The sequence below is a fragment of the Gekko japonicus genome, unplaced genomic scaffold (assembly GCF_001447785.1).
Source record: "Gekko japonicus isolate JY-2015 unplaced genomic scaffold, Gekko_japonicus_V1.1 scaffold64, whole genome shotgun sequence".
Taxonomy (NCBI): domain Eukaryota; kingdom Metazoa; phylum Chordata; class Lepidosauria; order Squamata; family Gekkonidae; genus Gekko; species Gekko japonicus.
The window spans coordinates 300,093-312,290 of NW_015170277.1; the positions used below are offsets into that span (position 1 = coordinate 300,093).

At 48.7% G+C, this 12,198-nt stretch overlaps 1 protein-coding gene across 13 annotated transcripts in view; it reads left to right on the forward strand.

The window, feature by feature from the left end:
* The window catches only part of CLIP1 (CAP-Gly domain containing linker protein 1), a 139,780-nt gene that overhangs the window by 104,097 nt on the left and 23,485 nt on the right, over positions 1 to 12,198 (forward strand). For all 13 annotated transcript variants that reach the window (XM_015417693.1, XM_015417694.1, XM_015417695.1 and 10 more), the window contains one exon: positions 5,844 to 5,958. In XM_015417693.1, the coding sequence (XP_015273179.1) occupies positions 5,844 to 5,958 (115 nt within the window). The remainder of the gene's footprint in view (positions 1 to 5,843; positions 5,959 to 12,198) is intronic.

Genomic DNA, 12,198 nt, shown 5'->3' on the forward strand with positions numbered 1-12,198 from the left:
TGCACTCGTGCCCGCCCCCCTGTCTTCTGGGCTTTCGGGACAACTGGGCTCTCTGAACCGCTTTCCGGAGGGTCTGTGTGTTCCCAAACTTGTGGAGGCTCCGGTGCGGGGCGCGCCGGTCCCGCCGTGGCGGGACAGGTACTTTAAATATTTTGTAACATCCAGCCCGTTGAACGGTTCTGGAGGGCCAGAAAGCTCGCACACTGTTTTGTGTAATTTTGGTTGGTCCTAATACAAAGGACAATCCTTCTCAAATAGAAGGGGAAGTCGTGGAAGTAGTGACAGATTTCATGTTCCCTGGAGCCCAGATCACCGCAGACTGTGACAGCAGCCATGAAATTAAAAGACTCCTGCTCTTTGGGAGGAAAGCGATGGCGAACCTTAACAGCATGATAAAAAGTAGAGACATCATCCTGCCAACAAAAGCCCGCATGGTCAAAGCAGTGGTATTCCCAGTAGTCATGTATGGCTGCGAGAGTTGGACTATAAGGAAGGCCGAGCATTACAGTTTGGCATTACAGCAGCTGCAATTGACTCAATCTTTAAAAGCAATGGAGCAAATGGGAGAGAAGGAGAAGGAAATGGACGCCAATACTAAAAAAGTTAAGAAAAAGGTGCAAAAGCTGGAAATGAAGCAAGCTACGGAAGAGTCAAAACTTTTACAGCTGCAAATGGAGAAAGCTAATTTGGTCCTACGGTTCCAAGGGGTCCCGGAAATTAAAGGAGAGAATCTGAAGCAACGACTAAGTGAAGCAATAGCCCCAATGACAGATTTGATAGCGGAATACCTCTATAGCGAGATGGATATGGTCTACAAGTCCTATTCCTCATACATCAAGAAAAATAATCTGCCTGGGGAAATAGTAGTCAGATTCTCGAAGAGACATGTGGAAGATGCTATCTTGAAAGCAACTACGGGAGCACCCTTGAAAATTGGGGACAACGACATCAGGATTTTAAAAGATATTCCATTTGACATAAGACAGAAGAGAAAGAACTATAAACAATTTATCCTTTTCTTACAAACAAATTGAATCAGTTACAGATGGCTAATTCCAGAAGGCGTCATTTTCAAACTCCACGATAAAAAAGAAAAGATTGACTCTGTTTTTAAAGCACGTGACTTTCTGCTAACACAGCTCGGGGAACCAGATGAGGACAAAAAGGAAGAAGAAGAAATCAAATCTGATGGCGAGTTGGGCTCGGGGTTGTCAGACAAGGACTCCCCCTCTGAAAAGGGGGCGGCTGCCCCCAAAAGTTCGTATAAACTGAGGATTAGAAAAGATAAGAACAAATAAGGGCTGAAGGACTCTGATTTGTGCCTGAAAAAAATGCTGAAATAACTTTGGGATGCTCTGGGGATTTCTTTAAACAGTTAAAGGGATAGTTAAACGATAAGTAATTTAGCATAACCGACTATGTTCATTGTATTATTAGCTTTTTAAAAATAACATTTTCTTTCTCCTTAGATGGAGTCCCCCTCCCTATATTTTCAGTTATAGTTTGTAGTTTGCAAAAAAAAAAAAAAAAACCATTAAAAATTTCCCTTAGGGGGATCCAAAAATAAAATAAAAAAAGAAAACATAAGAGAAGCCAGTGTTGGATCAGGCCAATGACCCATCCAGTCCAACACTCTGTGTCACACAGTCGCCAGAAATACCAGGCGCCATCAACAGGTCCACCAGGACACTAGAAGCCCTCCCACTGTTGCCCCCCCCCAAGCACCAAGAATACAGAGCATCACTTGCCCCAGACCTCCTATCTGTACTTTGTGGCTAATAGCACCAGATGGACCTCTGCTCCATATGTTTATCCAATCCCCTCTTGAAGCCGTCCATGCTTGTAGCCGCCGCCACCTCCTGTGGCAATGAATTCCACGTGTTAATCACTTTTTGGGTGAAGAAGTACTTCCTTTTATCTGTTCTAACCCGACCGCTCAGCAATTTCATGGAGTGCCCACGAGTTCTTGTATTGTGAGAAAAGGCGAAAAGTACCTCTACCTGCTCTATCCCGTGCATAATCTTATAAACCTCGATCATGTCACCCCTCAGCTGTTGTTTCTCCAAGCTAAAGAGCCCCAAGTGCTTTAACCTTTCTCCATTGTGCATTATGAGTTTATCACAGTTTTTCATGGGGTGAGATTAGGCTGGTGACCTTCTCACATCCTAACCAGCCTCACAGGGGCACTGCAGAGCAAAAATGGGTAGGGGGAGAACCCAGCATGTACCCTGAGCTCCCAGGAGGGAGGGCAAGATAATACGTATAGGGAGAAGTCTGTGGGAGCCCTGTGAGTAGTTCGGGTCAGGAGTGGATCTACTATGAAACTAATGAAACTTAAGCTTCAGGGCCTCTAATCCTGGAGGGGCTCTGAAGCAACTTCTCCTTTGAGTGAATTTTTCAACAGAATTGATGGAGGTTTTTTTTTAAAGTATTTGTTATTAGAATAAGGCTATTTTAGTGACAGAATCATAAGCCAGTGGGGTTGAAATACTTAATATTGACCTTAGAATATGCCCTTATACTCATTTCATATGGCCTCAAAATGTCCCTGTAATTGGTCACATTTCAAAATTTTCTCGGGGGGCTTGCAGCACTGTTGCCCTGTTGTTGCTGGTTGAGAAGGGGCCCCCAGCTTCAGGGTCCCAGAAATGTAGGTCCGCTACTGGTTAGGTTTGGGTGACTTGAGTGCTTGCCCACGCGCTGTATGCAGAAAGTGAGTGGATCGGGTACCTGCTGGCAAGGTGCTGGTTCCTGTGGTTTTCCTCCCTAGCTATTCAGCGTTGGGGAGCAATTTGTTTATTTATTTATTATTTGCTTAAATTTGTACCCTCCCCTCCCCGCCGAGGCAGGCTCAGGGCGACTAACATCATAAAAACATAATAACAATATATATCATAAACATCTAAAAGCAATTCATCAGCCATTCCTTAACAAATTATTAAAACTAACTTACAATATAATAAAGTGCTAGCAGTTGGTACATATTATCAAAGATGGCCTTATACATTCTGTATGTTCAGTTGGTATTCAGCTCATTGATCTATCTCAGTCTTAGTCGGCGAGCACAGGCTATCAGTAATACCCAGGCACCAGGCTTCTGTTATTGTAAAGTTTATGGTGTTAATAGCATAGATGGTAATGCTGGCCACGATGTTGGTGGCGTTAGTGGTGGCAGCTCCTAGTTGAAAGCCAATTGGCACGCAGGTGGTACAGCAGTGTGCAGAATGAGTATGAGTATCCCCACCCACCCCAAAGCACTCGGAGAGAACAAGTTGCCAGTTTCCACTTTGCCACAATAGTTCAGTAACATCTGCCAGGCTGCTGAACATCTCCCCATTGTGGTTTCTTGTGGAATACCTGCTACATTTGCCAAGCAGTGACAGAAGCGATAAGCAAAACCCCCCAAAAAAACAGGATTTGGGGAGGGGGGACCCTCAACCAGCATGGTGTAGTAGTGAGATTAGGACTAAGATCAGTAGACCCAGGTTCGAATCTCCATTCCGCCGTGGAAGCTTAGTGGGTGACCTGGGGCCGATCGCGCTCTCTCCACCTAACCTACCTACCTCACAGGGTTGCTGTGAGGATAAAACGGAGGAGAAGAAGATTCTGTAAGCCATTGGAAATGAAGTGAATAAATAACATCGGGTGGTTGAAAGTCACAGAAACTCTGCCTAGGGCTAGATTCCGGTGGAGAGCCGTGTTGGTCTGAAGCAGCGGAACAAAGTTTGGGTCCAGGGGCACTTTTAAGAGTAAAAGGTAAAGGTTCCCTTGCTCGAAAGCCAGTCGAGTCCGACTCTAGGGTTGCGGTGCTCATCTCCGTTTCAAAGCCGAAGAGCCAGCGCTGTCAGAAGACGTTTTCGTGGTCATGTGGCCAGCATGACTAAACACCAAGGCGCACAGAACGCTGTTACCTTCCCACTGAAGTGGTACCTATTTATCTACTTGCAATTTCTTCCTTTCGAACTGCTGGGCTGGCAGGAGCTGGAACTAGAGACGGGAGCTCACTCCATCATGTGGCACACTCGGGTCTCGAACTGCTGAACTATTGACCTTCCACAGCCTCCAGTTCAGCATCTTAACCACTTGAGCCACCGCAGCTCCATAACAAAGTTTAATTCAAGGTAGAACAGATTTAGAGTCCAGTGGGGCACCTTTAAGACCAACAAAGGTTTATTCACGGTGTGAGCTTTCGTGTGCACGCGCACTTTTTCAAATTGTGCATGATCCTGGCTTTGTTTGGGGCTGCTGTGTCTGTGCTGGTCTTGCAGCCCAGGAATATTCCTTGTTCTTTCTAAAGTGTACACTGTCTCAGGTACTGGGTTTTTCTGTATGCTACTGAGTACTGACATTGAACATATGCTGAGTATTATTTGTGTATGCTTTTAAGAATTAATACATAGCTTTTGTTCATACCTTGAATAAACCTTTGTTGGTCTTAAAGGTGCCCACTGGACTCTAAATTTGTTCTCCTGCTTCAGACCAACACAGCTGACTATCTGGATCTATCTTTAATTCAAGGTATAAGCTTTCGCGTGCATGCGCACAAAAGCTTATACCTTGAACAAAACTTTGTTGGTCTTAAAAGTGCCCCGGACTTAAACTTTGTTCTCCACCAAGGGTTAAAATTCAGACTTAAAGCACCAGCCGTTTGCTCAAGCGGTGGCAAACCACGGTTGTGACTTTGCGGGTCATCTTGTACGGGGCCAGGGTGTTCAGACCACTCTGGAGCAAGTTGAGGAGAGGAGCCTTTGCAGCCCTGCCAGTGGGAGCCGCTGAGCTCAGCTTGCGCGTGCCAGCCTGTGGCCTTCCAAGGCCCACCAGGAATGCTCTTGGGAAATCCGAGAGCTGGCTGGGTCTCCTCCTGGTCTTATATCGCTTAATGCAGGGGTGTCAAACACGCGGCCCGGGGCCAGATCAGGCCCGCAAAGGGCTACAATCTGGCCTGCAAGGCCCTGGCTGTTTCCTGCTTCCTTTTCCAGTTATGCTGCTGCTGTCGCTACATCACAGCTTACTTTACAAGACTCTCTCAATCACACAGGAGAGATAGATAGGCAAGCCTCTCCTGTGCGATTGAGAGAGAGTGGTAAAACATTGGCTGAGGCTCCTCCCTCTCCTCCTCCCAGGGGGAGGGAGGGAACCAGCCAGAGCTCGCTTCCTGGCCAGGCTGCCTCAATCGTATACAGGAGACATGTTTTATTTAAAGTTTTTAAAAAATCTTTAATTGTGTTTGTCTGTGTCCTTTATACAGTTTCTATCTCCGGTACCTGGCATTACATTTTATGACAGACATGGCCCGGCCCAACAAGGCCTCATTTATGTCAGATCCGGCCCTCATAACAAATGAGTTCGACACCCCTGGCTTAAGGTCTCTTGGGCACTTTAGCCTGGCCTCAGTCCAGAGCGCTCCCCCCACACCCACAATGTAGGAACTAGTTGCCAAAGCATCAACTTCAGATTACAAGAATGGGCGAGGGAAAACCTGGCACCCGCGTGTCCCTCCGAGTGTAATCATCTGCAATAAGTGCAATTATTTTTAACCCAGTTCAGTTGCGGCTCTTAATGTGTTTGAGGCGGGGCAGGGTTTGGTCTCCTAAGTATGTTTGTAGAAAACAGAAGCAATGGCACGCTCACGCCCCCACCGATCTGTTCTTAAAGATTGATCCAGGGGGAGGAGGAGGTATTGGGACTGGGGCTTGGTCGCCTTATTAAAGATCTCATTAAGCACACGACGTGCTTCTTCCTTTTTTTTCCTCCCAAGCTGCAAAGCTGATTTCCCCCTTGCTTTTCCCCCTCCCTTGCCCTTCTTGTTCCTATGGTAACCATGCGCTCCCTTGTCCTTGCAGAGAAGCGCTGAGGCTGGCCGAGGCTGAGAAGTCCCAGCAGCTTGCAGCCTTGCAAGAAGAGAACATTAAACTTGCTGGAGAGCTCGGCAAAGGTGAAGTGACAAGTCATCAGAAGGTATGTCCTCTTGGTTTTCTGGAGGGGGGGGCTTTTGCTCTGGGCTGGTTCCTAGGAGCCACCTGAGCTGTGTGTCTGTGTGTGAGGTGGAGGATTCACCTTCCCTGCTCAGATTCTAGGAGATTAGCTGTCATTAGCCGCAAGAAGATAACAAGATCTGAACCGCCTTTTAAAAGATGAGCCAGCTTAGTTGTGGCACAAACTCCGGGAACTGACTGTCCACCACCCGCGGAGGTTGGTCTCTTTGCCACGCAAAATCAGTTCACCTCCAGGCTATTCCCGTAGTACTTTATTTTCTTTGATCGGAGACTGTTTTAATGTAATCTCTAAGAGCACCTGAACCAAGAGTTGCATAAGCAGAGCCGGACGAAAAGCAGGGCAAGTGGTTACTGACAGAAAGTCTGCAGCCATGGAATTCAGAAGGGTGGCCAGCCTCGGTCAGTGTTTCTAATTTCCCGAATCGCCGGCTTTTCTAACATTCACACCTCTGTAGTGAGATGCTGCAGCGTTAAAAAGAATACTGATTTGTACAAGGGATGTTCAGAGGAGGTGAGTAAGGGAAAGCGTGTTTTCCAAGTTTAGAAAACGGAAGTGATCTGAGCATGTGAGAGTTTTGCACAGAAATATGTGTAAACTAGTCCCATTGCACTTGTGAGATTTGTACTGCTTGGGTAGGTGTTTGGTCTTTCAGAGGCTGCATAACAGGATTACCGGCATGAGCGTGGAGATGTCTGAAGAATACATTGCAGTGGCAGGCAAAGATCTCCCGTGGAACTCTTGCACAGAACCCCACTGAAATGGGCAGGGAGCTCCCCAAAACTAGGTTTTGGGCTGATAAAACTCTAGCCTGATTAAAGCGATCCGCTCAGTTGGCTCACTGCCTGTTTACCACATTGGGACATCTGGCATTTAAGTTGTAAAGCTGCAGTGCTAGAACTTTTTACCTGTGGGGGGGGGGAGAGGGTGTGTGTGTGTGTGTGTGTGTGTGTGTGTGTGTGTGTGTGTGTGTAAAGTGCCGTCCAGTTGCAGCCAACTTCTGTCGACCCCAGAGGGTTTTCAAGGCAAGAGCTATTCAGAGGTGGTTGTCATTGCCTGCCTCTGCCTCACGACCCTGGAGTTCTTCAATGGTCTCCCATCCAAGGACTAACCAGGGACGACCCTGCTGAGCTTCCGAGATCTGATGAGATCCAGGTAGCCCGAGCCATCCAGATCAGGGCAAGAACTGCTGTCCAGTCGCAGCTGATTCATGGTGATCCCATACCTCCTGCCCACCTAGCCGTTCGAAAGCAAGACATTGCAAGGAGATAAAGAGGTACCACTTCGGTGGGAAGGGAACAGCGTCCCGTGCGCCTCGGCGTCAGGTTACGCCGGCCACATGACCACGGAAATGTCTTCGGACAGCGCTGGCTCTTCGGCTTGGAAACGGAGAGGAGCACCGCAACCCTTGAGTCGGATTCAACTGGCCTTTCAAGCAAGGGAGACCTTTACATAGGGCTTTCAAGGCGAGAAACCAATGGAGGTGGCTTGCCATTCCTTGGCTCTCCGTAGCAACCTTAGACCTCCTCGGTGGTCTCCCATCCAAATACTAACCAGGACCGACCCCGCTTCGGTTCTTAGATCTGACAAGCTCAGGCTAGCCTCGGCCAGTAGGCCCAGTTTAATACAGCAGGACTGACTTCTGCTTAGGCTAGCGCTGCAAGCTAAGAATCTAAGGAAAACGGCAGCTTCAACCTGTGCTTTAAGCTGGCCCTGCCCTCTAAGAGGGTGATATAATTTTTTTTCCTGCCATCTTTCACCTTATATAGCCTCCAAGGCAGCTTACGAAAACACCATGAAGAACACTGTGACCCGTTAGCTTAGCAGTACGCAGGGGTCATTTCGTAGGAAAAGAAATGCAGGAGTTCATTAGCATAACTCATTAGCATAACTTATTTGCATATCCCACGCCCCTGACATCACCGGAAGTGTGTCAGAAGGCAACACCCACCGCTCAGGCACCACTGGACTGTTTTGGATTGCTAGCTATTGGGGGGGGGAGGTGCAGATCTGTTCTCGCAGAGGAGGGAGAGCTTGTACCTAAATAAACCTTGGCCTTAAAGGTGCCACTGGACTGTTTTGGACTGGGGGGCTGGGGGGGGGCTCTGCAGCTTACCTGGCTGCTTCTTGCTCTGACTGAGGGCTGCTGGGAGCAGGGGGTGGGGCTTGTTGCATGTGCCCGCCCCCTGGGCTCCACTCCTGTGCACTCCTGCAGGAAATGACCCCTGGCAGTACGCATATCCAAAAGGCTAAATGCCTAGCTCCCTTTCATTCGGGTCCCCTGCCCGTGTGATGGCCCCGAAGGAACCCCTCCCTTTGTTGTCTCCTCTCAGAGAGAGCCTTCCATCTATGGCAGCCAGACGTTGTCAGTCTCTTCAGGGGCCGGGCTTCCCTCTCTGTGCCGCTGTCAGCCTGCCACAGAATCTGATTTGTCATGTCTGAGCAGCATCAGACCCAGGTTTGGGGGGGTGTTGTTGTTTCAGAATCTTCTTCCTTGTCCTCAAGGTCTTCCCACCACCATTATTTTGCCCGTTATTCACACAGTCTGTCTTTACTGCTCTCCTCCTAGTCAGGATTCTTTGCAAAGGGTAATGGGGAAGGAACCCAGATACTGAAGCCAAGCCGAACATTTGCATATGTTTTCTTAATACCCATGTAATTTTGCCTCCACTTACACGGTGCTGAAAATAATTTGGTGGGGGGTGACAGGGAAGTGATAGGAGAATGAGAGGTCGGGAAGAGAACAGTCTTCTTGAGGGTTTTTCTTTGCAAAGAAGAGGTCTAAGAACGTGGAAGGCTTATTTGTTCATCAGTTGTTCATTAGTTGCTGTAGATTTTCCAGGTTGTGTGGCCGTGGTCTTGGCATTGTAGGACCTGACATTTCGCCAGTAACTGTGACTGGCATCCTCAGAGGTATAACACAGAAAGACGGAGTACTCTCTGTGTCAAGATGGAGTACTCTCTGTGACACCGAGAGTACTCCATCTTTCTGTGTTATACCCAGGGGTCATTTCGTAGAAAAAGAGCTAGGGGAACTCATTAGCATAACTCATTAGCATATGCCACACCCCCTGACATCAGGGGCCCGGCGGTGGACCTGCAAGGCCAGCGGGAGTGCGAGGAAGCCCCGCCAAGGCCCTCCCTGGCCCCAGGCAGGGGTGGGGAGAGGCGGGGAGGGAGGAAGCAACTTACCCTCCCTCTTCTCCTGCCTCCTCCTGGCTGAATGAGGGCTGGAAGCGAGGCGGGCGGAAGCAGGGGGCGGGGCTTCATCATGTGCCCCGCCCCCCTGCACCTCACCCGGGGGAACTGCTGTGGAGCTGTGGAGTCCTGTGAGCAAAAATTCTACTTTGTGAGCTACTGGCATTAAAGTTGTGAGCGAGCGATTTGACGACTGCATAAATTAGTTTGTTCTGGAGCCATCCTTCCTGAGCGAAGACAAAAATGTGTGAGCCAGAGGCTAAAAAACTGCACTAGCTCACACTAACTCAGCTTAGAGGGGAACACTGACTCCAACCTGTAGTGTATTTTGTGTGCGTGTGTGTGTATTAATCTTTCTGCTTGGTTTTCAGGTTGATCCACGGGATCGGAAGGTCAGGCGACATCGCTGCCGTCCAACCGAAAGCCGCCGGCTCCAGCCTCTTGAACAAACTTACAAACTCCATTGTCTTGGATATTATAAGACTTGCCGGTAAGCTGGGAGCCAAGTGCATGTCCATGTGCAGGTGCTGCGAATGATGTCGCAGGGCTATTTTTGGGCAGGAACGCACAGGAACGGAGTTCCGGCTGGCTCCTGAGTTGGCCACGCCCAGCAGGAACTCATTAGCATAATAGGCCACACCCAACAGCAGGAACTCATTAGGATTGGCTACGTTAGGGGCGTGTGGCCTAACATGCAAAGGAGTTCCTGCTACAAAAAAGCCCTGGGTTTTGACAACAAAGTAAACAGAATAAGAAGCAAAAGATGGGTGTGACTGGATGACCACACTTCTGGTAAAGTGGGGGTGTGTGGCCTAATATGCCAATGAGCTGTGCTATCAGGGGTGTGGCCTATTATGCTAATGAGTTTCTGCTGGGCTTTTTCTACCAAAAAAAGCCCTGCTCAGGAGAACAGATAATTCTCGTGCCGCAGTTTAGACATTTGCCACGTAGATGCTGTTCCGCTTTTAGTATCAGTTTAGTGGGAAGTTCTGTCGGCCATTGCTGTCAAGTAGAGAAGAAATGAGGGCGCACAGGGGCTACATTTAACCTCTGAACAGCCATTCTTGCCCTTTATCTCTTTTGGGGACTGGCAAGGGATGAATGAAGTGGAACTAAAGTTGTATGCAAAGTTTACTGCACATTCTGACTCCAGACCTGGGCTTGTACCAACAGAGGGCTTTGTGGCTTTGAGTTTGCTGGGTTTTTAATTTGGCATCTTAATTTGATTTGGAAGAGGCTTGTAAGTGTTAGAAAAGGGAAGGTAACCTCATAAGGAAGGCCTATATAAGGCAGGTGGATTAGCATCCCTGCAAGGACAAGCTGTGTATGCAGGTGGTCAAGAAGCAGGTGCCGTAAATAGCTACAAACATTCGATGTAACAGACTAAACAAACAATAAAAATATATATGTATTAGAAGAAGAAGAAGCAGGTGCCGGTAGAGTAATTAATGTGGGTTAGGAGGACCCAAGTGGAGGCAGTTTGCACGAATTCAATTAAACGCCACACGGCACAGTCGGCCAGAAACGTCTCCTGTCCAGTCCCCGTTGAAATGAAACGGAGCTGCACAGCAATTCTCTTGCACAGCTCTCATTTATTTTAGAGTTCCCAGGGAGTTGTCCCCATTACATAGTCATAAAAAGAACCCTTAGTATAGTGCTTTTGGATGCATGGGTGGCAGTAGTAGGCAGTAAAGAGGAGGAGGAGGAGGAGGTGGTGGTGGTTGGATATATACCCCCCCCCCTTCCTCGGAGTCTCAGAGCAGCTTACAAACTCCTCCCCACAACAGACATCCTGTGAGGTAGGTGGGGCTGAGAGAGCTCTTTCAAGGACTGCCCTTGAGAGAACAGGTCTGAGAGAACTATGGCTTGCCCAAGGTCATCCAGCAGCTGCAAGTGGAGGAGTGGGGAATCAAACCCGGTTCTCCCAGATTAGATTCCATGCTCCTAACCACGACACCAAAGTGGGCAGGAGGAAGGTGTGGGAGGGGGTGAGAGGCCCAGGGGTTTTCGAAGGCCATCGAGGGCCGAAGCTGGGAATTCACCAGTCCAAATGTCCCTTCAGCCATGAACTCGCCAGGCAGCCTTAGGTAAGCCGTGTTGTTTCAGATCCACACCACTGATTTGCACTCTGCGGTTAATTACGCTGACGTGCCATAGAGGGTTATCATACCAGTTGCTGAGCAGGTATCGTTTCCCTCAGATAGCAGATGGAGCTGGGAGGGAGGCTGCCTCTGCCCAGTTTGTGGCGTTCTTGTTTTTTGTTTACTTACATGATTTAGAACCATAGAGTTGGAAGGGACCTCCAGGGGTCATCTAGTCCAACCCCCCTGCAACAATGAAGGGAATCCACAAATGTCTCCCATAGGCCACCGTTCTCACAGGGACTCTAGATGGATTACAGAGAGCGAGTCAGTACAATCAGAAAAGAATGAGGCATCCTGTAACCGATACATCCGGATTTTTAGAAGTCTGGAACCACCAGACAGAACTGAAGCACAGCATAAGGATTCACGTGGCACAATAAGTGGTTCAGAAATTACATAAATAGGATCCTCCTTGCAATAAGCCGTAGGCAGCAGTGTGGACCGCAGTCCCTAATAACTTATCCAAGCAAGTTGGTAAAACCGTTTTGTACAGCGCTACCCTGTGACCTGTGCAAAAAAGCCCTCTTGAATGGTTCAGTTTTTGGCTGAGGCAAGACTAGCACCAGGGACGTCCTCGCTCTGACAAGCCTCTGCTTCTTCCCCATTGGCTCCGTCCTGCCGTCACTCCTGCCTGTTTCCCTCCTGCTCAACTGGTGTGCATGTGCTTGAGCAGGGGTCATTTCGTAGAAAAGGAGGTGCAAGAGCTCATTGGCATAACTCATTAGCATAGCTTATTTGTATAGGCCACACCCCCTGACATCACTGGAAGTGTGTCAGAAGGCAACACCCACCGCTCAGGCTCCACTGGACTGTTTTGGATGGCTAGCTATTGGGGGGGGGGGGAAGGGCGAGTGCGCCCCCG